This window comes from Natrix helvetica, assembly GCF_964273705.1.
Source record: "Natrix helvetica genome assembly, chromosome: 14".
NCBI lineage: Eukaryota > Metazoa > Chordata > Lepidosauria > Squamata > Natricidae > Natrix > Natrix helvetica.
This window is the reverse complement of record NC_138564.1, coordinates 498,982-523,661: the sequence shown is the minus strand read 5'-3', so window position 1 is coordinate 523,661 and position 24,680 is coordinate 498,982. Positions and strand designations below refer to the sequence as shown.

General features: G+C 47.4%; 2 protein-coding genes across 2 annotated transcripts; both read right to left on the bottom strand.

Annotated features, from left to right (window-relative positions):
* Nucleotides 1-839: 839 nt before the first annotated feature.
* On the bottom strand, nucleotides 840-16,005 carry DDX51 (DEAD-box helicase 51). Its single transcript, XM_081966257.1, has 16 exons — nucleotides 15,877-16,005; nucleotides 10,786-11,147; nucleotides 9,677-9,867; nucleotides 9,034-9,184; nucleotides 7,530-7,675; nucleotides 6,748-6,819; nucleotides 5,693-5,799; nucleotides 5,150-5,258; nucleotides 4,544-4,689; nucleotides 4,172-4,364; nucleotides 3,602-3,717; nucleotides 3,331-3,447; nucleotides 2,629-2,730; nucleotides 2,412-2,475; nucleotides 2,021-2,155; nucleotides 840-1,256 (listed from the first exon to the last, which is right to left on the bottom strand). Exons 1-16 carry the CDS (start codon nucleotides 15,897-15,899, stop codon nucleotides 1,230-1,232), a joined length of 2,061 nt encoding a protein of 686 aa, XP_081822383.1. The 5' UTR covers nucleotides 15,900-16,005; the 3' UTR covers nucleotides 840-1,229.
* On the bottom strand, nucleotides 15,982-16,644 carry MIF (macrophage migration inhibitory factor). The gene is made up of 3 exons (XM_081966258.1): nucleotides 16,471-16,644; nucleotides 16,191-16,363; nucleotides 15,982-16,110 (listed from the first exon to the last, which is right to left on the bottom strand). The coding sequence occupies exons 1-3, from the start codon at nucleotides 16,576-16,578 to the stop codon at nucleotides 16,044-16,046; spliced, it is 348 nt and encodes a 115-aa protein (XP_081822384.1). The 5' UTR covers nucleotides 16,579-16,644; the 3' UTR covers nucleotides 15,982-16,043.
* Between the last annotated feature and the right edge of the window lie 8,036 nt (nucleotides 16,645-24,680).

Sequence of the window (24,680 nt, the reverse complement as noted above, 5' to 3'; positions counted from 1 at the left end):
TGTTCTGTTTTATTAAACAAAGGAATTAAAAAAAAACCTCACCTGAACCTGACCAGCTGACATCCAACTCAGCAAATGTGAGTTCTTTTATTCTGCAAAGGATACGCAAGCTGACCATAATGGCCAGCAGACAACCTTAAGACTTCAACTAAAGGGTTAAATAATGAGTGAGGCACTCTTGGTGGACACAATACAAAGCAAGCAAGATTTGCCACTCTTGCCTGCCACAGCGCAGTTCTGATGATATTTCCTTTGGAGTCAGTCCTCCTTTAAGCCTCCTCCTCCATTTGAGCAGGTGGCTTCATAAACTAAGTAATAGAAATGTCACATGCACACTCTCTGCGTAATCTGGGCATTTGCTGGCAAGATCTAGAGGCCTTGGATTATGCAGACTCTACCAGCATGACCAGAGCTCAGGTGAGATGGGTGGGCCACAGCATCAGAATGGACGGCCTTGCCTGTTGTTCTACAAAGATGCTGTGCAAGAAACCCTGTGCCATCCAGCCATGGGAAGCAGAAGCTGCGGCTTTTGAGCTAGCCTGCTGGTGAGCTCTGGGCCACAAAGCTTCCACTGGCTTTGAAGAGAGGAGAACCTGACAGAAAAGCTGTGAACGCCATCACAGAATAGCAATCCCAGTAACAACAAGAGTGGACCTCTGGTGTCCCTGCTGTGCTAAACTGCTTCCACTGGGACTGCAGAGTAAGCTCTGTGCCCACAAAAGATCTGCCCCACGGCATGGCTCCTTTGAACCCAAAGGACTGCTGTACAGCTCAGCAGAATGCATGCATTCAAGTAGCGTAGTTTTTTAATTGAGACACAGATAGAAACAGACTGGATATCAAAAATTAGCATAGCTGTTATTTCATCAACAAGGACATCTTACACACAACTAGTTTGCCATATTTTGGAGACGCGATTCAGCAATTTTAAATACTAATTTGTGCGACTGTGCAGTTGTTCGGGGTTGCTCATGAGAGTGGCACTGCGCAAAGGCTGAAGTCCTCTGTCCAGAGGGGCTTTTATTAATCTGTTTTTTAAGAGCTGAAAATTATTCTTTCTGCTTCGCAGTGAGGGCAGGCTGTGTCCCTTCATTCATTCTTTGGCCCTAAGGTTGCTCTTCACGAATATCTGCTTCCGGGCGTTGGGCCCTCAAGAGCGTGGGGCTGAGTTCCAGTTCTGCTGGTTTGCAGCATCTTGGGGCATACATGAAGCATTTCTCCAGACTGCCTTAAGATCGCTTCCCAACTTGCTCCTCCTGTTGAAATAGAGAAGAGGTTAAGCCGATTTAATTCATTCAGGACTTGGTGGTTTGGACAGATCCCTCCTCCCCTGTGGAAGAGATTAGCCCCAGAACTTTCAGAGAGAGACAAGAGCAGCCAACTCTGGCTAAACCACAGCCTGAGAAATGGGAGCTTTGCCTGGATCAAAGCCAGCCCTTGTGCCTGGATGTTGCTTTTCTCTCAATGGAGACACTCAGTTGCCTCTTTCCTCTTTCCCACCATTAAACTTCTGAAAGCAGGTCAGCCACAGAACAAGTGCAGACAAGATGCCACACTAAGGGACGTCCCTGGCGGGAGCAGATGTCACAATGCTCCCGCAATGATCATGGCTACCAAGGCCCATCCCATGAACAAACCAGACAAATTGTTTATCCACTTTTAGGTAATTATCAAAGAGATACAAACTAAGCACAAACTTGGCCTCATCCTGAAATCCATAGTCCTGGCCACACACTAATCACTCCATGAAGGTGACATTCTTGGCTTGCTAGCAATGCTTGCTTGTAAGAGAAGTCAACGGCTGCACCCTGCTAATTGGCCATTTGCTTTACATTTCATGTGAACTGCCACAATGACAGATTTGAAAAATAAAAATGGAACTTTTCCACCACTGTGTATACTGTGAGTTGGTACACAGAATTTGTTTCTAAAGACATATGCTAGCTGTACAACTACTTGAATATTTACCCCAGTGCCCCCTCCAACACATTTGCTTCCCTCCCTCTAAAAGCCAGGCTACCTTGACAGTCTGTGCAAATTCGGCCACGGCTGCTTCGTACTGCTGGAGGAGAGGCTGAATGGAGGTGCTCTTGACCAGCTGTGGCTGCAACTCTGGAAGGCCTGCATCCTTCAGCATCTTTAGGAACCTATACTCCTAGAGAAGGAAAGCGGGCTAACCTCACAACTTCTCCGCAGTAATGGTGGCCTTCTCCAGCAACCAGCAGCCTCCTAAAGAGGTAGCCACCAGGTACCCAGGCCCTACACTTTCCTGGGCCTTCGGCTGACCCGTCCTTGAATGTGCCACTGAAACATGTCACTCTTAAGTGTCATGCGATATGTGCCCCCCACACTCAGGGGCTGCAGAACATGTTCTGAGGAGGATTTCCAGAGGGTGGGACAAGGTCACCTACCTGCTGCTTGAGGAGCAGGCTAAAAGCCAGGCCTGCCTTCCCAGCACGAGCTGTTCTGCCCACCCTAAATGCAAAAGGCGTCTGGTGAGGAGATGAACCCCATTCACCCCTGACCTTCCCCAAAACCAAAAGGGAAACTTGGGGCTTTTAGGGAGAGATCAGATTCCCCCACACTATTTTCAGAATGCCTCCTCCCCACATTCCTGAGAAAAAGTACCGGTGAATGTAGGTTCTGATGAATTGAGGGGCATCGTAGCTAATGACACATTTCACACCCCCAAAATCAATTCCTCGAGCTGTGGCATCTGTGCTGATTAAACTGTTCCGGAAGAAACACAATTAATTGCTTTCCATATGACACAAATAATTTGAGCATGACCAGACTCCAGCTGTGAGAGCCAATTTGGTATATTGGCCAGGGCTAGAACCAGGAGATGGTCAGTTTTAGTCCCATTTTGGGCACAAGGCCAGCTGGGAGAACTTGGGCCAGTTACTCTCTCTCACCCTTAGGAAGGAGGCAATGGCAAACCACCCCTGAAACCTTGCCAAGAAAACCGCAGGCATTGCAGTCCAGGCTGTCACAAGGGATCGAGACTGACTTGAAGGCACTTTAAAAAATAATAATCCAACTGTGCTAGCCAAAGTATTGATGGATAAATCTGAGTGTTAGAAATTAGAATCAAAAATATGTAGCATTAAGAGCAAACTATATTGCAAATGGAAGTTGGCAAGATTTAGCTAGCAAACATGGTGGAGAAGACCTCATTGTTGAAGGCCTGAAAAGGGAGCCTCCAAAAGGAACCACCAGCCCTGGTTAGTGCCACAGCCTCCAAATCCCGATGCCAAGAGGCCCTCCTGGTGCAGATGGGATCAGCATTTCAGAGCAGATGATACCGAAACTCCTCCTGGAGAGACTCACAGCTGGATCTTGCCTTGCTCAAACTCCTTCAGGGTCACCTTCCTTTTGCTGGGGCTCAACTTTGAAGAAAACTCAGCTACCTTCACTCCACCAAAGGCCTGAATTAGCAGGAAGAGTCTGGGGACAGACAGAGGTGACCGTTGGGGGAGAGGGAACCGGCTGGGCGGAAGATAATTATGCTTTTGTGCAAGGACAATCAACATAGCTGATAAGGATCCTTGCTGGGAAACCCACCCCCTGATCTAAGACCAGCTCTGCCATGAAATCTCACCTGTGCGAGGTTTCTTTGCTGTTGGTGAAGCACAGCACTTGGGGGAATTTCAGCCTCACCAGGAAATGCAGGAGGAACAGCGGCTTCCACTTCAGGCTGCACGGGACATAATATTGCTAGAGAGGGAGAGAGAACACGAAAGGCAGCATTTGAAGCTGCCTCACTTGGGAGCAGAATATTCTGAAGAGCTTACTTGGGCAGGCAGCCAGCAGCCACAAGTTCGGCAGTTCTGCTTCCTGTCTTTACAGTAATAGGCTTCTTATTTAGTGATTTAATTCTTTTATAAATTATCCATTTGTTTGCCAACTCTTGCAACAGCTGATCAGGATTCCACCTTCAAAGCTGGAAAACAGAGGTGTCTGGTCTCCAAAATCAGTCCCAGAGAAAGAGATGCTTCCACTTCCTGCCCTACTAGATTCCTTTTGGTGGCGTCCTAGAGTTAACTACCTTCAGGACGGTTATACTGACAGTGTGGAATCAATATTAAGCAAATAAACATATTTTCCTGGCAAAGTCTCCTCTTCTGAGGGCACAAAGCACACGAACAAGATCCAGGGAAGGGACACTTACTGAGAGTCCCTCGGGGAGAATGTATTTTTCGCTGACGTACGATTGAGAGCCAAGCACATCACTCCCTTTCTCAGACCGAGCTGGCGTGAAGAGGCGAGGCTGGTAGAGGCCCAACCGCTGCAGCTTCTCGGGGTTCTGCGTCAGAGTGGCTGAGAAAAGAAGCCTCTGCAGAGGGAGCCGAGGGTAGCAAGCCCTGGAAAGGGAAACAGGGAAAGGAGAACCTTCCCCCTGAAAAGCCAGCCGCCCTCTTGGTTAATCCACCATCCTCCAGGTTGGTTCTTCAAAGCTCAGTCCTCTCTCCTCTCAAGGGGGTCCCTTTGGCAGGATGCAAGACCCGTAGCTCAATGCAGACTCCCCGCAGAAATCTCTTACCTGGCTGCTGTGCAGGGATTTGGCTGCACCCTTCTGAACAACCCGCCGGGACCAGAGCCCCCTTCAGCCCGGTGCACAGCCTCTACTACTTGCTGCAGCCAATCCTGGTGCATGTTGTCAATCATGCGATCTGCTTCGTCAATGATCTGCACTCAGAAATAAGGGGGGAGGGGAAACCCATTTGGACGTGTGACTCTGGTCTGGCAGGCTGGCAATCATGGTGAGTGTGTCTTGCCAAGAACTAAGGCTGGTCTCTCGTTCTTGTGGGGAGGAAAGAAGAGGTGCCGGATCTTTGGGCAAAAAGCTTGTCATGCATAAGCTGTGATTCCAGCTATAGCTGCTCCTGCCGGCAAGCTAGCTGAGCTAACAAGAGCCTAGCCAGCCATGTCCCCCGTTCCCAAGTTACAGGCCCAATCAAAGGGAAATGACCCCCAAAATATGCTGGGAGCTGCTGAACTCATGAATCTCATGCTAAAAAGTGAATATGCAGAGGTAAACCTGAAAACCCTTTTGCCTCGGGGTAGAGGAGGAATTCTGATGCTCTCACAATGGCTGCTCAAAGACACAGTTTTGATTCAGGCCCCACTTTTGGGGAGTCGCCCTTACCACGAAACGAAGTTCCCGCAAGCTGAACTGGGGACTTTGCTGGAGATGGTCCACCAGGCGTCCTGGGGTGGCTACAACAATGTCTGCCAGACTACGAAATCCCATCAGCCTGCCCAAAACCAACAAGAAAGCCGAGAAATTAGAAGCCGCACCCTTGGGAATGTTGCTTTGGGTCCCATCCAGATGTTGATTCACCCCAGGCATTGACTGTTTTCCCAACTCTTTCTAGGAACCAGAAAGCATCAAGCAAATGGGCAATTGACAGGACAATCAGCCATGAGGTTGCACAAAATATCACAGGACAACCAAGATCAAGCCACAACATGCTCAAGGTCAGGCCAGGATTAAGGATTCACAAATGCAGATATACAGCAGACTTGGACCTTAGCTACCGCTCCCAGGCAACCCTCTTTTCAGGGTCAGTAAAGCTGCAGTTGAGTCTTTCTTAGTTAGGCTGGTGAGAAATTTCCTATCTCTTGTTTCAAAGCTAACAGGCCAAGGCAGCAAGATTAAATTAATGGGCCCAGGAGAATGTGGACTTACGTTGTCTCAACAAGGGACTCTTGTTCTTTCACGAAAGATTTCTGTCCGGTAAGCTGGACAACTTTCAGCCCAGTCCCATCAGTGTAAATGTTGAATATTTTAGCCACCTACCAAAAGAAGTCAATGTTGAAAGAGAGATGAACAGAATATGAGCATGTGAACATCAGGGAGGAAAGGAAGGAAGGAAAACAGCATCTCCTGAACTCCCAACTTTCCAATGTATCTTTAGTTAGAGGGAGGCCTAAAATTAGGAATGCCCAAAGGCTCTGCAGAGAAGGTATCTGGCCCTGTCTCCCATTAGGATCCCTAGCAGCCGGAAGAGTTGCTGTTATTCTGCACGCTGTGCTTGAGGGTCAGAAGGCTGCGTGCCTCAACGTGACCTGGGAGCCCAGCTTACAACTCCCCTGGGGGTTGAGAGCCAAAGCAGGGACTTGGCAACGGGAGACTCTGTAGTGGCATTCTCTCCAAGGGAGGTTCCTGTTGCTTCAGAGCCTTCTTTTAAGAAATAGAGGAAGACCTGCCAGGAATGTATAAGACTCTCTAGGGAACCACTTGATTGTAACCTTAAATTCGTTTGGCTAAAATGAATACTTGTTGCATTTATTTTTTAAAGCATTATTTGCTTTTACTGATCTTGTAGAAAACTTCTTAATGACATTGCCTAGCCTGGTAATGAAAGATCTGGAAGAAATCAACAAGCTCAGAGACCTCCAAAAACTTAACTGTTCCAGACTGAGCTCCTCATAGCCTCTTCTACTGGAGTATCAATAACAACAATGGCATCTCCCACTATCTTTGGGTCACCTGGCAGGTGGCTCTCAGGGCTCTAACAAAATATATAGCAAACATGACAAGCCACAAGTCTGCCACAGTTTTATGGGGCTCTGCTGCAGTTGCACTAACACAGTGTGAGCAGAGGGTTGTAGCAACTCCTTCATTTTCTTGTGTTTGTCTCTCACCCAGGATTGTCCTCAAGTTAGCCCACTCCAATATTCCTGTGCGTGGAGGGGAAAAATCGGGACCATAAAGGCCTCCCCCCCCCCTTCAGATGATACCTGCTGGGCCAGCTCTTTGGTGGGCAAGACTGCCAGAACTCGTACATGGCAGACAACACGGTCTAACAGGGCCTGCCAACAGAAAAACAGGAGACAAGAAACAGTCTTAGGGTTCCGTTACATCCTCCCAAATAAAGTGCACAAAAACCACCTCCCTGTACAAACAGAGAAACACACACACATCGAAAGACGGGCTGAGAGTTCCCAGAGCACTGACCACAATTGTCAGTTGCTATTGTCCCTTCAGATGACCAAGACATTCCTTTCACTAGTTCTTCTATTTCATTTTTCAAAGGTACTTAAAACTCGCTACCCTGTTTTCCCCCAAATAAGACCTCCCTGGATAATAAGCCCAATCGAGCTTTTGAACGCATGTGCTGAAATAAGCCCTCCCCAAAAATATTGCAACACAGCAGTAGCCATGAGGTGACTACGCTCGCCGCCTCCTGCACCTCAAAAATAATAAGACCTCCCTGAAAATAAGGCCAAGCGCTTATTTCAGGGATCAAAAGAAAATAAGACCCTGTGTTATTTTTGGGGATACACAGTATAAAACGTTCAGTTTTAAGGCAAGAAAATTAAATCTTTGCAACTGGACCAAATACTCAAAAGGCAGAAATCCTAGAAGCCGGATCCAGTTCTCCCTAGATACTTCCACTGATCCCATATCGTATGCTTTGCAGCACCGGCTGTGGCTCCTGGGAGGGACTTTGGTTCTGGATGATGCCCTACACCCCCAACCCCCCCCCCCCCAGCAGTGCTTGATTCCAGCTGAAGCTCACCTGCACCACCGGAATGATGAAGGCCAATGTCTTGCCACTGCCAGTGGGGGCTGAAACACAGATGTCGCTTGGGGGATAGCCACCCCTGCCCGCTAAAGCCCCATTGGGCCCACAATCCAAGGTGGCTGGAATCACCTCAGCCTGAACTAGAGGAGAGTGGGAAAGATGAGTGGGTTGCCATCCAATGGAACGCTTAACACAAAACAGACAATGGTAAAATGTCTCAAATGTCCATTGATATGAAGAAAACCTTGAAATATTTTAGGTGTTTGCCACAGGTAATAACAAAACTTAAACAAACACCTGGTTGAAGGGTCCTTGGTTGTTTCCTTGCAGATGTTTCATTGCCAAACTAGGTAACACCATCAGTGTTATCTATGCACGTGTTCCACCCTGAGCTATAAATGTTCTCTTTTCAGATATCCAAGTGCTTTGAGCAGCACTTAGCCTCCTCTTTTCAAGTATTCCAGCAGGAGATGAATCCTTGCCACCCTCCCCTTGTAGGTCAATCCCCTCCTGTGCTTCCAGATGAGGCAAACAATGGTTTACCACTAATGTAGCAATGAAAAGAAGGAAAAGATGTCACGACAAGAAACGAGCATACTTCCCTGGTATGCATCTGAATGAGGATTCTAACCCTCTCCAGCCGGGCAGAGCGCCATTCACTGACCTAGCGGTATCCCGAAGGTGCCAGGCTGCATGGTGCTCTGCCCGTCCCCCAGCTTGGCACATTCGGCGCTTGGCACAGGGCGCTCTGTCCCACCAGAGTCTTCCAGCAGCCGGCCCACGACCATAGAGCGCACTCCCAAAGCAGCTGCTGCCGGAAGACTTGGCAGCCGATCTCTGGAGTTAGGAAACCGGAGAAGTTATGCTTGGAGCGTGGCGGCGATGCCCTGGCCCTGCAAAGAAAGCTGGGCCAGGGCATGGTGAGGCTGGGAGGCACGTGAGCTGGGGGTGGAACAGGCGTTCGCGCAACCCCCCTCTCCAGCAGGGCAGAGCACCATGTGCCAAGCTGGAGGAGCTGGGGGGGTGGGCAGAGTGCCACATGGCTTGGCGCCTTTGGGATAATGCTAGGTCAGTGAATGATGCTCTGCCCAGCTGGAGAGGGAGGTTGCCGGGCAGCTGCTTGTGAGTGTGGTCACTTCATGGCTGCTGTGTTGCACTGCTGCGACAGCACAACACAGCCGTTCGCCCCTGAGGCTGTGGCCGGCTCTTCGGGAGCCCGCTCGCAAGAGGGCAGCTGCCCGGCAACCCCAAAACAATGTGTGTGTGTCCCCCAATAAGGACCAAACCATATTTTGGAGGTCAAAAGAAAATAAGACCCTGTCTTATTTGGGGGGAAACACAGTAGTTAAGCAAATTATTCCCCAAGGTTGTCTGCTAACTGCAACATTTAATATACAAAAAGTGAAAATAGCATTTTATTACTACATCATTTCCAATATGAAAACTTGGTGAATGAACTTCAGAAATATGTAGCTGACTCTCCTCTTTGTTCCGATACCTGGAAAGAAAGACGCTATTCCATTGGCTTGCAGCTTCTTCCTCAGCTTAGGGTGAATGACTGGAACATCCTGAAGAGGGACAAGGTTCTCTCTGATCTGCCTCTGGAACTGCTGCGGTTGACTGAACCACCGTGGCACAAAAGGTTGCACCTAGAAGTTAAATGCAGAGCCCTCAACCTGAGAGTCCAACAGCCCAACCTAGGCAGGAATCCCTAGAAGACGAGGATTGTTCAGCCTCTGCTCTGGACCCACCCACTGAAGGGAAGCCCTCCCTGCCCCCATAGCTCCCGTCAAGGTTTCTGTTCTTCTCTAACTCTCAAATAATCTGCCTTAAACAGGGCCAAGGAGACAGCAGTTCTGCAAATTAAAAAGTGAGTTTTCATTAAATAAGAGTGGAGGGAGCTGCCAGGAACCATGATGAGAAGAAGAGTTCCTCACTGAAGTGGCTAGGTGTAGGTTGGGGTGTGTGTGTGTGTGTGTGTGTCTTCTCCTTCTGAGGCAGTTGGTAAGTGTTTTGGAGTGGAACTGGCTTTCGGAGTTTTAGACGGAAGCAGCTTCTGGGTTTTTTAATTGACTGTACCCCATCTTCCTTTTGGACCATGGCCAAAGTAAAGATTAGACATTGGTTAATCATCATGTTACCTTGTGCAGATTCCTTTGATTACAAGGACCAAGGACAATCGGACTAGAAGGTGGAGAAGCTGTTCTTGGATTTGGTGTCAGCAACATCTGATCCTCTCTGGCTTGACTCTCTTTGTCTCCAAAACCTCCCGTACATTCTTCCGCTGGGGTAGCTCTACTTTCCAGATGATTCTCTATCACACTTTCATCTCCTGATAAAAGTGGCAGACAGAACACAAATAACTTAGTTTTCAAGAAACATTTTATGGAAGAAAGTAGCTGATCTTAAGGTGTGTTTTCAGGCAGAAAGGGCTCTAGATAGATATTTTCTAATAGTATTAGTTTGTTTATGCAATTTCTAGAGGCACCCATCTCACATATTTGACTCTGGGCAACTTGCAGAATGAAAAAAAACACAAACATAAATAACCAAAATATAACAAGGAAGGCAATTAAACCATTAAAAAAACAATTGGTGGGCAAATACACCCAAGCTCACTAGCAGTATGGTCATTTTGCAGTTCTGCACTACCCCTACCAGATGGCAAAATTCAGGTTTTCCAGAAGGCCAGTAAGGTCAGAGCCAGTCTGACCTCAGGGGGAACGATGTTACAGTGGGTGGGTGCCAAAGAAGAAAAGGCACCCACCCTGGCCACATCAGATGACATTCCTTCATCTGAAGGTCCTGCAATGTCCTCCTGGCCACATCAGATGACATTCCTTCATCTGAAGGTCCTGCAATGTGCCCTTCCAGTTGGACTGTCAAGTACCCTTTTCAAAACATACCAAACCAAAAGGCTAAAGGAAGAACAGCACAGGGAGTCTACGGGGTTCTTCCAGTCTGTGGTAACAGAAATATTGACACCCATGAGGCGCTTGCATTAACAGCCACAGCAAGCAAGGGAAGAAAATAATTCACCAAACACATCAAAACAGGTTAATGTAGATTGTGCTAAGAAAAGTAAAATCCAAGACTCATAAAGTTTGTTGCATTTTGCTTAGGGAAGCTGCAACTATGCAATAAGTGCTTTGCTCAACGGTCTGAAAAACAGCTCTCAAGATTAATAGTCCTTCATAGTATCCAAATGAAACCTGCCCCAGGAGCCAGCCAAAATCAGAATTTGTTTTACCTTCAACTGCTTCTGTCTTTCTTTCAGGTCTTCTGGAATTCCCACCCTTCTTCTTACTTTTACTTGAGTCATCTCCTTTCTTGGGCAAACTTTCTGCCCCACAAACATTTCGTCTTGGATCCTTTTCTCTGTGACTTTGGGCTGAAAGAGTTTCCTGACCTACTTTCTTCCTTTTGCTTGTTGGCTTGAATTCCTCGTTGGTCTCTTCTTCAAGGGTTCCAGGTGCCAATCTCTTTTGTTGCCCAGAAGTAGGCCAGTTCTGCTCCTGTTTTTGCAGCTGCCGCGTCTTTGCTTGCTCCTGCAGTCGATGTAAGAGCAACTGGGACTTACCTTCGGGATTATCCTCTTCATCACTAACGTACCTGGGGATTTCCCGAGAAAAGTTATTTTAATACAAAGGTTATTCACCCTTGGTGGTTTGATGCGAGGAAAAGCCAAGCATTTAACATTCAGTTGAATATTCAACTTTTTAGCTACCTTCCCTCAGTTTTCAAGTTTGCTTTTGCTTTAGAGCAGTATATGCTACTTTTAAGGGTACTGATTTCATGCAAAAAGAATTTTCTGAGGCAGAATCTCAACTAAAGAGTTTCCTTGTTTTATTAGTTAGTTACTAGATAGTTATGCAGTGATGCTCAGGATAATCAGTGGTAAACGTAAACCGAGGCTGCCAAAAGCCAGGGTGACAAGACACCGTCAAAGCCAATGCCAGCCAGAATCTAAAACAACTCAAAGAAGCTGTACATGATCAAAAACATGGAAAAATTAGAATATCATGCAAAAGTTCATTTATTTCAGTAATGCAACTTAAAAGGTGAAACTAATATATGAGATAGACTCATTACATGCAAAGCAAGATAGTTCAAGCAGTGATTTGTCATAATTGTGATGATTATGGCTTACAGCTCATGGAAACCCTAATTCCACAATCTCAGAAAATTAGAATATTGTGAAAAGGTGCAATATTCTAGGCTCAAAGTGTCCCACTCTAATCAGCTAATTAAGCCATAACACCTGCAAAGGGTTCCTGAGCCTTTAAATGCTCTCTCAGTCTGGATCAGTAGGAATCACAATCCTGGGAAAGACTGCTGACCTGTCAGTTGTGCAGAAAACCATCACTGACTCCCTCCATAAAGAGGGAAAGCCTCAAAAGGTAATTGCAAAAGAAGTTGGATGTTCCCAAAATGCTGTATCAAAGCACATTAATAGAAAGTTATGTGGAAGGGAAAAGTGTGGAAGAAAAAGGTGCGCAAGCAGCAGGGATGACCGCAGCCTGGAGAGGATTGTCAGGAAAAGGCCATTCAAAAGTGTTGGGGACTTTCACAAGGAGTGGACCGAGGCTGGAGTCAGTGCATCAAGAGCCACCACACACAGACGGATCCTGGACAAGGGCTTCAAATGTCGTATTCCTCTTGTCAAGCCGCTCCTGAACAACAAGCAACATCAGAAGCATCTTACCTGGGCTAAAGAAAAACAGACCTGGTCTGTTGCTCAGTGGTCCAAAGTCCTCTTTTCTGATGAGAGCAACTTTTGCATCTCATTTGGAAACCAAGGACCCAGAGTATGGAGGAGGAATGGAGAGGCACACAATGCAAGATGCTTGAAGTCCAGTGTGAAGTTTCCACAGTCTGTTGATTTGGGGAGCCATGTCATCTGCTGGTGTTGGTCCACTGTGCTTCATTAAGTCCAGGGTCAACACAGCTGTCTACCAGGAGATTCTGGAGCACTTCATGCTTCCTTCCACAGACGAGCTTTATGGGGATGCTGACTTCATTTTCCAGCAGGACTTGGCACCTGCCCACACTGTCAAAGTTCAATGACCGTGGGATTACTGTGCTTGATTGGCCAGCAAACTCACCTGACCTGAACCCCATAGAGAATCTATGGGGCATTGCCAAGAGAAAGATGAGAGACATGAGACCGAACAATGCAGAAGAGCTGAAGGCCGCTATTGAAGCATCCTGGTCTTCCATAACACCTCAGCAGGGCCACAGGCTGATAGCTTCCATGCCACGCAGCATTGAGGCAGTAATTGCTGCAAGAGGGGCCCAAACCAAGTACTGAGTACATATGCATGCTTATACTTTTCAGAGGTCCGATATTGTTCTATGTACAATCCTTTTTTATTGATTGGACACTTTGAGCCTAGAGTATTGCATCTTTTCACAATATTCTAATTTTCTGAGATTGTGGATTTGGGGTTTCCATGAGCTGTAAGCCATAATCATCACAATTATAACAAATCACGGCTTAAACTATCTTGCTTTGCATGTAATGAGTCTATCTCATATATTAGTTTCACTTTTTAAGTTGTATTACTGAAATAAATGAACTTTTGCTCGATATTCTAATTTTTCGAGTTTCACTTGTAGTTTAAACATTTTGAGAACTATTTGGAAGGCTGGTAAAACCCCATACTATATAGAGTTTTATAGATCATTGTCAGCATTTTGAATTGAGCACAGAAGCAAACTGATAGCTAATGCAGGTCGTGGAGTAGACTGAAGTGTGCACATGAATACCAAGACAATTTGCAACCCTGAAGCTTCCAGTTGTTTTACAAATGCAACTCAATGCAGAATGTATTATAGATATTCAACATGCAGTGACCAGGGCCTCCTGGTCCAAGAATGGGCACAGCTAGAGCGGAATAGTATCCTGACATGGGCAGAGGTCCCTCCAAACCCTATTTTACGTTCTATGATAGCACCTGGAGGCAAAGGCTCTCCTAGTCGTGACTGCCCCCTGCTCTCTGAACAAGTCATGAGTTCTGAAAGACCCCTAGATTGCATACCAGGTCTATCTGGGACAGTGCCACCCCATCCAGAATGAAAGATGGTAAATTCTGGCCCCTTGGTGTCCCCAAGATCAAAGGCTGCTCAAATCTTGCTATGGTAGGAGAATGATTACAAGTAGTCCTCAATTTACAACCACAATTAAGCCATAATTCTGCTGCCAAACAAGACAGTTGAATCATGTCCCATTTTATGACCTTTCTTGCCAATTAAGTGAATCGCTGCAGTTAAGTTAAATTTGGCTTCCCTATTGACTTTGCTTATCAGGTCACAAAACATTATGACCCTGGCATATTGCAACCATCATAAATACATGCCAGTTACCAAGTATCCAAATTTTGATCACATTACCATGTTGCAATGGTAGTGTAAAAAGGTCATGTTACTTTTTTCAGTACCCTTATAACTCTGAAGTCACTAAATGAATGGCTGTAAGTCAAAGACCACCTGCATTATGCCCCCTATTGGACCGGGACGCCTTACGCACAGTCACCCATGCGCTGGTGACGTCTCGCCTGGACTACTGTAACGCTCTCTACATGGGGCTCCCCTTGAAATGCACTCGGAGACTGCAGTTGGTCCAGAATGCGGCCGCGCGGGTGATTATGGGGAGTACCAAGTACTCCCATGTGACACCTCTCCTGCGCGAGCTGCACTGGCTCCCTGTGGTCTATCGAGTGCGTTTCAAGGTTTTGATTACGATCTTTAAAGCGCTCCATGGCTCAGGACCTAGTTACCTGCGGGATCGTATTCTGCCCCATACATCCCTACGACCCATCCGCTCGCACAGAGAGGGACTTCTCCAGGTGCCGTCTACCAGACAGTGCCATGGGGCGGCGCCTAGGAGCAGAGCCTTCTCTGTGGCGGGCCCAGCCCTGTGGAATGACCTCCCCCCGGATATTAGGACTACTACTGACCTCCGCTCCTTCTGTGTCAAGCTCAAGACCCACCTATTCCAAATAGCTGGCCTGGCTCGACCATAACTTAGTAACGCTCCTGATGGGTTTTTTAATTTGGTAATTTTATTAGGGGATTTTAAATTGTATTTTTTAACTGTCTTTCACTTAAGTCCATCCTCCTCCATGCACATATGTATATGTCTCTGTTTTTGTATATATGTTTGTCTTATGTGTATTTTTTATCTGCTTGATTGTACGCCGCCCCGAGTCCTTCGGGAGAGGGTTGCGGCTAATCAAATAAAATTATTATTATTATTATTATTATTATTATTATTATTATTATTATTATTATTATTATTTGTATTAAGTGTTATGACTGTAATTGTGCCCTGTAATTATGAGTTATGATGTCATGTGGTAATGGGATATTGCAACCATCACACAAACATGCTGAAACAGTATAACATTTTAAATTTTTTTTTAAAAAAACTCAAATTAAAAATTGGGAGAAAAAAGACAAGCAATATCAAGCAATTGTATCAGTAACCACAAAGGATGTTGAACCACAGCTCCCATCATCCCCAATTTTGGTGATGAGGATTGAAATTCCTTTATCCCTGAGGGAGGTGGTTATCTGAAGCTTTGTAACCCTAGGAGAGGAATTTGTGCAAGACAGAAGCCATCACTTGATCAGCTGGCTTGGGGGATCTCTGTATTACACATGAAATATAATCACAGCTGCCAGTTGGAATCATTTGCACCTAGAAAGTGGTAATGCAAGGGGGCTTACATGTGCGGATCCAACCAGTGTGGCCTTTTGCAATTGACCTACGGGAATGTTGCAGCTCTTGAGGGAGAGATTTCATTAGGGCTTGGGACACTCTAGGTACACTTAAAAACACCCGTTATAGACGTTATTATAAAACATCTGAATATTCCTATTTTTATGCCAATCGTTTCCTCCGTTGTTTCTAAGGCTCGCCTTAATTTAAGCGAGTGCGCTTTATGAATGTCGGATCAAGTTGGGGCTTTTGCTTAGTTTGCAACCCCTGCTCCCAATTGGCCAGGGTATTCCGGAGATTTCGAAATCTTCTCGAGCCGGGCACAAAGCAGTGCGTTGTTTTCGTTGTTTCCGACCTTCAGCGATTGAAACCTTTGAACAACCCCTCGAAGGACGTTTAATGGCGCACGTCCGAGGCCTCTGACGGGGTTTTTGTTTCCACGCTGAATTCGACCACCGAGTAAACGAATAAGCGCCGTCAGTGCCCCCCCCCCTCAGGAGCTCCTAAGAGGACCCAGAGCATTTGCCCGACACCCACTACAGAAGCCCACCCGCCTTCCTCCCACACGGGCCGGTTCGGTCAGCCAGTCCGACGCGGAGCCCAACCACGCGGCCTCACCTGCGAACCTCGAAAAGCGCCATGTCTGTCGGCGGCGCGTTCTGATGACGCCAGAAGGCCCCAAGCCCCGCCCCCTTCGCTCGCGCACAGAGTCAGAGGCGGAGGGACTGCTCGGAAGCCTTTATTTCGCCCCCCCCCCCCTTTCCCCGGCGGCAGCAGCGGCGACGCTACGCGAAGGTGGAGCCGTTCCATCCCACGTTGGCCGGAGCCATGTCGTAGAAGTTGATGTAGACCCTGCGGGGGGAAGAAGCGGGAACGAGTGAGAGGGAGAGACGGAGGGAGCTCCGCCCACCGCCCCACCCACCGCCCCATACCTGTCGGCGGGCACGCGCAGGCGCTTGGCCAGGAGCGCGCTCAGCATGGCGCTGTAGGCCTTGTTCTGCGGCGCGCTGATTTTGCCGATGCTGTGGAGACTACAGATGGCGCAGGGGGCGCTGGAGCCGCCGAAGGACATCACCTGGTCCGGGTTCACCTGCACGGAGACGTACTGCGCGGGAGGGGGAAGAGAGAGAGCGAGATATGGAGGGAAGGAGGGGGACGCTCGCCCCGCGCCCAGAGCCCCCCCCCACGTGCCCCCGCCCGCCCCCCCCTCACCTGCGCCGGCTTGCCCGTGGCCTTGGCCAGCTCCTCGGTGAGCTCGGCCAGCAGCCCCTCGGGCAGCGCGTCCCGCGAGACGTTGGTGGAGACCACGAAGGCCGGCATGGCTGGAAGAAGGAGTGGCGGCGGGGCTAATGGTGCTGGAAGATGCTGCTGCGCTGGCTACGCCCCCAGAGCCTTCTCCGCCTCCTCCTCCTCCCCCTTCCGTTTAGCCCCTCCTCCTATGGGTGGAGCTGCGCCCTCCCCCCCGCGAGGCCGAGGAGGCCCTGAGCGACAATTGAGGGTTTCCACAGCCGTCCCTCCTGAGGGAAAAGTTCCTCCAGAAGGCGAGAAAGCAGCCCAGGCTTGGACCGGAGGGAATATGGGGAGGGGGAACTGAAGGAAGGTGGCTTGCCATTGCCTTCTTCCTAGGAAGTGGCTGGCTTTGTGTGCCAGGCAGGACTTGAACTCACCGCCTCCTGGTTGGTACTTCAAGCGCTACACCAAACGGGCTCCCGATTTACAGCGCTCTAAAGCCCCTCCAGGCGCTGCTGGGCCTCTACAACTTGGGAGGCTCCTGGACGCCTTGCACATCTGGGTTGGGGCCTGCCCCAGAGACTTCTGCCCAATCCCCCCCCCCCCCTGAAAACCAGGGGTTCTCTATTGGCAGCTCCCTCGGAGGTCTTAAGTGGAGCTCATCCCTCTGGCCTTCCTTTCCCCCCCCCCCCCCAACAATTCTCTCCCTGAAGAGGCCCTGACTGCTGGGCCACAACATTATCTCACCTTTCCAAGGTCTCTGGAGCTCCTACAGCAGACTTCCACTCCTGTCCAAATGGCCTCGTGTCACATGGTGAGGCTCCCAGGGCTCCAGTCCCCAACGCCTCCATACCTCACGGCATCTGTGGGGTTGGTGACTCAAAACATTTCCACCCTAGGCCTGTGAAAACTGACCTGCTTTTTTACTCTTTTTCCTCACTCTCAAGAGCGGCAAAACAGCCATGCAGGCGACTGATCCCTGCCAGAAAGATGTTGACCCCAATCTCCGCTTTCTGGCTAAGAAGCATCTGAAGTGGGCCTTTCACAAGAGCCTTTAGTGATCTTTGGGTGGGAGCTGGAATGCCCCCCTCACACGGCAGTCTGTTCTTATGAACTTCTACCACCAGCTGCTCTTGTTGGAGTAGAAAAGAGGGACTCGTTCTGAGAATTCAGTCATTGTCCACTTGGGCCTGATAGGCTGAGCAGAGGACTTTTTTGGAGGGGGCATCGTGCCACAGACTTCCCCATAGCACATGCTCAGCCCAAGTGTCTGAAGTACCCCCAGGCAAAAAGACACCTGGCGGGCAGTAAGATCTTTTTTGTTTTTTTTATTAATAGTTTTTTATACATCTCATTGCGTGAATGGTTTGATTCCTAGGTGTCATACAGTTCAATACCAATAAACATAACAGTATTATTCCTAGTAATTACATTTCATTTTCATTTTTAGTTTTGCTAACACGTAATTTCTACTATCATCCTTCAATTCTAAACCTCCTCATAGTTCTACCATACATTGTATCATCTTAGCATCTGTTTTTGCTATTTCCCCCCTCTTGTTTCTACCTCTATTTTAGCCCCCCTTTAATCCCCCTTTCCCTATCATTCTAGTAGTCAAAGACATGATCCTTCCTTTTTTCATTATTCAATATTTAAATATGCACTTCTACCATCAATCATGATCTTTCAAGTATTTGTCAAATTACTTAATCCTAGCTTTTCACGGTTAATCACATTTTTATACATATTTAATTATGCTCTTATACAAATTCTGTTTATCTAATTTACAAACTATTTTTCAGCCTCTATAATTCTAATGATAATATACATTACAATACTACTGTACTAATATATATTCAAAAATGATTTTTGTCTCACACCACATACAGAGCAGTATTCATACACATAATGTTTTTTCATAAAATGATGCTTTACATTCCCTTTATTCCACATCTTCCACCCACATCCAAATTTTTAATCTTTTTTTTTGGTTGTCTGCCATACACTTCTCTTAATTCTTTTGTTTCACCTACTTTTGAATCTGCTTTATAACTATGCCCTCTAACTTTCTTTCCCTTCGCACTTTTTCCCCACTGTCTAATTCTATGACTATCTTTTCTAACCCCTTTTTCTTCTCTCTAGCTGTCTTCCTGTTTCTCCTGTTTCCTTTTCGTGTCTTTTAGAGTATTTTCCTTCTGTTCTACTCCCTTATTCACCATCAATTGTATTAATATCTTCTTGTTGTTTCCTGAACAGTCTCCTCCGCTCTTTCTCATGATTCCATTTTTCCTGGTTGTCCTGTTCTTGTATTGTATTTTCTAGTTTTTGATCTATACATTCTACACAACCAAATATTTCCTTCATCTGCTTATGTTCTTTTATAAAATCCTTAATATCTTGGTACATCAGCTCCATTTTGTTGTCTTCACTTGCTTCCATTTCACAATCAATCCAATTTAAGAAAAGAAGCCAGTGTCAACGTGCCAAATATCATGCAGAATTAAATCAGAGTCCAAGGCAAAGCTATCCTTAAAGTTCCAATTTAATAAAACAAACATGTTGGCACAAAACTGGAATCCCAAATCGAAAAGCTTCCTGGGATTCCACCCAGTTGAAAATTCATGATCTTATCCCCACACCCATAAATCCATCACATGGTCCAACCTTCAGCCATGCTGGCATTTCCACCCATCTAGTTCCGGTCAGATGCAGAGATGTGGAGACAAAAGATGACCTTGATTTCTAGAAAGGAATGACAACAACACATTCCACAATTCTACTCCTTTCTATTCCCTCTCCCAATTCCTACACTTATGAAACAACATAATGAAATAATAGAGAGTGTGGCAGGCCAAAGATTCTAAAAAGGAATCAGGCCTGACAGCCAGAGTGTTGTCCACGCCTCTTCCAATCACTTTGATTTGCTCAACAATATTCGGGGTCACTTGACTTGTTTATTGTAGAAGTCTCCAGTAATTTTTAGGTTAATAATTTTTAGGTAAAAGGTCCCAAAGTTGCACAATTCTTTTTTTAGCAGCTGATGGCACACAAATTTCAGCTTGGTGCTGCCTCTCTCCTTAGTGCTGATTTTAATTATTTTAAATTATTTTAAATTTGTAAATCCAGGGGGGCAACATTTATAATAATAAAAAATGAGCTCCAGATCAAATTCCAGCATTATTTAAAATACATTTTCAATACCACATCTTCACTTTGAGAGTTCAATTTTCTTTTCCTTAGTTTTCTTTCAAAAAACTTTCATTCCTGGGCTCCCTGTCTTCAGGAGGTCTGTCAGGGGTTTGGCAATCTTTGCAAAGGAGGGGATGAATTGCCTGTAGAAGTTCGCGAACCTTAGGAAGCTTTGTAGCTGTCTGCGGGTGCGAGAGGGATGCCAGCTTAGGATGGCTTGGACTTTTGCTGGGTCCATCTCTATTCCCTCATTTGACACTCGGTAACCCAGGTAGTCTAACCGTGCATGGTGGAATTTGCATTTTGATACCTTGATGTACAGGTTGGCTGCCAGAAGTTTCTCCAGTACTTGACAGGGGTATGTGGTCGTCCATGATCTCCTTGTAGATAAGGATGCCATCTAGGTAGATGAGGACCCCCTTGTAGAGGTGCTCGTGCAGCACCTCCTTTATTAACTGCATTAATACTGCTGGGGCCCCCTGCAGCCCGAAAGGCATCACTTTGAATTGAAAGCTCCCTAGGGGGCAGTTGAATGCTGTTTTCCACTCATCTCCCTCTCTGATACGTACTCGGTAGTGTGCTTCTCTGAGGTCTAGTTTGGTGAAGACTTTTCCCTTGGCCAGATGAGATAGCATGTCCTTCAGGAGGGGGAGGGGGTATAGGTTGTGTACGCACACTCCATTTATCCCTCGAAAGTCCACACACAACTTCATAGTTCCATCTTTTTTTTCTTTGAAGGGGACTGGTGCCGCGACCCGTGGCTTGGCTGGCTTGATGAACCCCCTTGTTAGGTTTTTGTCTATGTATTTGCACATCTCTTGCATTTCCCTGGGCATCATGGTGTACAGTTTGGCCTTGGGTAGTTTTGCCCCGGGGATGATTTCGATGGCGCAGTCTGTCTCACGGTGGGGGAGGCAGAACATTGCACTCGGCCTCGCTGAATACTTCTGCGAGGTCCTGATATTCCCTTGGAATCTGTTCTGCCTCTGGGGTTTTGTCAGATGTGGTTGCCAGTTGTTCTGGTAGGCTCTTTTGGGAGGTTTCCTGTGTGGGTGGTGTTTCTGCTTGCTGGTGTGGGAGAGGTTGGGGGCCCCTTGATATCCTAAGCCTGCAGGTACCCCCTTGCCACCGGCTGGTCGGTCTCACACTTGTCTAGCCAGGAAAGTCCCAGTATAACTGTGTCTGTCATTTTGGGGGCTATTACGAATTGAATTACTTCCCAGTGATCTCTAGCTCTAGCCTCACTGGTTCGGTCAGGTGGGTGGCATAGGCTCCCCCCATTAGAGACCTGTCAATCTGTTCAAACCGGATCGGGTGGGCCAGTCTTTTTGCTCTGATCCCCAGTTTCAGGACTGTGGTTAGGTTGGTCAATCACCCAGTGCAGCCTGAGGCTGTTTTCTCCCTGGTCCTTGCTGTCATAGGATTTAGGCGACTAGTCGTCGTTGCCTGGGGTTCCACCCCTTTCGCCTGAGGGGGAAGGGGTCTCTGCAGCCTGGAGGGCTTTCCGGGACATGTTGATGGCCCGTTTGGGGCCTCGTTCTGGTCGTGCCCTGGGTGGTGGGTCTGGCCTTGGTTTCGGGACTGGGGTTGAGCATGCAGATGCCATGTGGCCCATCCCTCTGCATCTGTAGCATCTCAGTGGACTTCGAGGGAGGACTGGTCTCAGGGCCTGCTGTGGTGCTGTGGTTCCTTGTTGGTTGGGCAGTTTTAGGTCAGGTTGACCTCTCTCTTTCATGTCTGGTTGCTTTCTTATGTCATTGGCACGCAGCCTGCTGTCGACTTTTGTTGCTACTCGGAACCACTCAGAGAGTTGTTTTGGGATGTCACGGTATGCAGTTACCTGGGCAATTTGCTTGTCCAGGCTTGTTCTGAAAAAATGCACCAGCAGCTGCTCTGGTACAGGGGGTAGCCTTCCAATGACCCTCCTAAATTCACGGATGTGCTCTTTGATGGGGCGGCCCCTATGCTTTAGATTGCTGAGTTTGTCTTCTGCATATGGGTCCTCCTCCACCTCCTCAAACCTGGCCTCTAGCAGTTGCAGGAAGTCAACTATGCCTTGCAGTTGGGGGGCTCTCCCCTTATGGAAGGTGGCTAGCCATTCCCTTGCTTCTCCCTCTATCCCCTCTACATGGCCCTGGGGGATGGGTAGAGGTGCCTATAGCGTTCTAGATGGATATCAGCTGAATCAAGGAATAGAGCTAGCTGGTCTGAGTTCCCGTCAAACTTTCCCCTGAATTGGGGTGGGTCATTCAGCCCTACTCCTCCAATTTCCTGTTGGCCTCTGTATGTTTGCACCTGATATGGCTGGCCGTCTTCCTCACCTCTAGTTCGGAGAGAAGGAGGGGGTTGCCTACTCTTGGCAGCCTGCCTGGTGCGTGGGAGAGGCACTGGTTGCAGTTTCGGGCTCCTTCTCCTTCTATCAGGAGGGGGAGGGGGGCTGTGCTCCAGTCTGCGTCTCCTCCCTTCAACAGGATCGGATGTCCCTCTCCTCCCTTTTGGGCAGCATGATGGCCCCTCATCATGAAGGGTGGTCCGGTCAAAATCCTCCCTCAATTGCTCTATTGCACTCCCCAGGGATTCCATCTGGGGCTTTGGGAGCCTGGCTTTTGCCCAGTCCCACATCCAGTCCACCCTTGTCAGCTCGCTCAAGGCCCTTCCCTTTTTCTGGGAATTGGGGTAAGGGAACTCAACTTCAGCTGCCTTAGGGGCTAATTTCCACCACTACTCATCCATTCTTGCTTCTACCAGTGGGAAAAGCATTGCAGCTTGGATTTCTGGAGCTTTGATGTCTGGATTGAAAAGAATCTTGGGAGGCCAGCTGCCAGAAAACAATAATGTTTATTGAAGGAAGGCAAAGAGTGACAGTGGTTCAGCTCCAGCGTTCCTGGCAAGCAAGCAACTTCTAACTGTAAAACGTACATTCTTATACTCTTTTCTTTGGGTCTGATTTCTATAGCTTTTGTGTGGTTCTTTTTGTGTTTATGATTAGTTAATAGTTCTCATCCTGGTCTGTGTTTGTTTTTTCCTCCATACGTGGAAGTGATCTCAGTGGGAGGGGGAAGAGGTAAATGTTAGCCTGTTTGAATCTGCAGAGGGGTGTGGATGGGGCTTAAGTATCGTTTTTTGTTACTCCAGACTTGGTGTCAGCTTTTTCCCAAGTCATGTTTTAGAGCTAATTCTCTTCCTGGTGTCATGTCCCAGATACTTTGTGTCCCCTTTGGAATTTACTTCCTCCCATCCTGCATGTTCTGTGTACTGTTTGTAATTTGTAATGATTTTTGCTATTGTAGGAAGTTATCACCCAGCCCTCTCCCATAAAAATGAAATATCCCAGGAAATATTGAAAAGGCAGAATATTATATTTTCCTGGATATGAAAAAGGGAGAAACACATTTTAAACACAAAGTAAATTCCTGCAGCTTCCTGCCCATCCCCACTTTGTCAATGGGCCATTAAGAAGGCCAAGCTAGTCCACTTTACATAATAAAGAGTTCTCCCCATCAGCTCCAGGGGGATGGGCAACCAAACCTGGATTCAAAACTCAGCCTAGAGAATTGCCTCTGCATGGGCTCATGTGAGTCTGACAACCAATCAGAATACATTTCTTACACAGGAACAGGAAACAGATAGGTGGGGCTGAACAGATTATAAAAAGCCCTGCAAGCTCTTCTTCAGTCTCTTCTCTTCTCTTCCCTTCTCTTCTCTTCCCCACCAACATTGAAGCATGTGATCACCTTTTCTGTTCAGGACTCAAGCCATGTGGTCCTGTCCACCATTAAAACCATCTTTCCAAGCAGCCTCCATGTCTCCAGTGTCTTTTTCCCCACTTGGAGCCGAACCCAGAAGGACATTTCTTCCAACAATTGGCACCCCCCAGATGGGACTCCAAGCTAGCTTAACCCGTTGATATGGCCCAGGTAAGCCTCCCATGCCGGCACAGACCCCATTGAGTCTGTGGGTGGACTTTATCTTGGCCTTAGCCATTTGGATCTAGGTTTTAAAGGGGTTTTGAGTTTGAGCTCAACGGCTGCCTGGAAAGAAGGTAAGTACCTCTAAATTTTAATTCTCTAAAATTTAATTTTAAAGCGTGGGAAATGTGTGTATGCCTGCATGTGTGTGACTAGTGTGTGTGAAAATGGATGGAAAAGTGAATGATTTTTTTTAATTTTTTGTTGTTGTTGCTGTTTTTGTCCTGTGAGAGAAAAAAAAGCAAATGCCCATTGTGCGTAGAGAGAGGAAAAGAGGAGGTGCGCATACCCGCTGATGACAGGACCCCTCCTGGGTAGCTGTGCGGCTGGTCCTCCGGGTCTCTCCCCAAGACTTGAAAACTGTTAGAAAAGTCCCTGCGTGCAAGGGAAGGTTCCCGTGGTGAGGAACGCAAAAAGTCCCTCCAAAGGGCGCAAAAAGTCCCTGCAAAGGGCGCGAATAGTCCCTCCGAAGGGGGAGGAAAAAAATCCCTTTAAAAGGGCGTGAAAGGTCCTCTAAGGACGCGAAGTGGGGAATACGAAGTGGCAAGCCTGGCTAGGACGAAGTGAGCCCCATATCTGAGCGGGATCATGGGAAGCGGTAGCTCACGGGTGGCCACAGAAACCCCCCGAGGGGAGCTGTTGGGGGCCTGGGATGAAAGGCAGATGCCTGTTCTGGCCGGAATGAAAAAAAGGAAAGCAAAACAGATATGCAGAAAAATGGGCTTTGCTGAAAGATGATACAGGAAAAACTAATTTGGCTAAAAAGGTACTTAAAAGAAAAGGGAAAATGGTGGGGTTTCTTTTTTCTCTTGTCTGTCTCTTTCTCTGTCTTCTATGCAACCACGTGGTTTGTTTGTTAAGATTTGTGCCTTCCCTAATTTAACAGATTTGTGCTGGGAATGACTAGGATGTGTAAACCTGAGAGTTCTCTCCCCCCCTCTTATTTTCTCCTTGTCCTTGTGTAAATGTGTGTCTAAGTCTTTGTGTGACCTCAAGGTAATTGTAACTATAAAATGTCTCCAATCCAAAAAAGAC

Bases quoted from the DNA above. Each gene is read 5' to 3' on its own strand.
- DDX51 (XM_081966257.1), bottom strand. From the start codon at position 15,899: ATGGCGCTTTTCGAGGTTCGCAG. The intron at 5,259-5,692 runs GTAAGTCCACAT...GGTTTTGGGCAG, and splicing joins GAGTCCCTTGTTGAGACAAC to GCTGATGGGATTTCGTAGTC. The intron at 2,156-2,411 runs GTAGGTGACCTT...TTCCTTCTCTAG, and splicing joins GCCTGCTCCTCAAGCAGCAG to GAGTATAGGTTCCTAAAGAT.
- MIF (XM_081966258.1), bottom strand. From the start codon at position 16,578: ATGCCGGCCTTCGTGGTCTCCACCAACGTCTCGCGGGACGCGCTGCCC. The intron at 16,364-16,470 runs GTGAGGGGGGGG...CCTCCCGCGCAG, and splicing joins CCACGGGCAAGCCGGCGCAG to TACGTCTCCGTGCAGGTGAA. The intron at 16,111-16,190 runs GTATGGGGCGGT...TTCCCCCCGCAG, and splicing joins CTGCGCGTGCCCGCCGACAG to GGTCTACATCAACTTCTACG.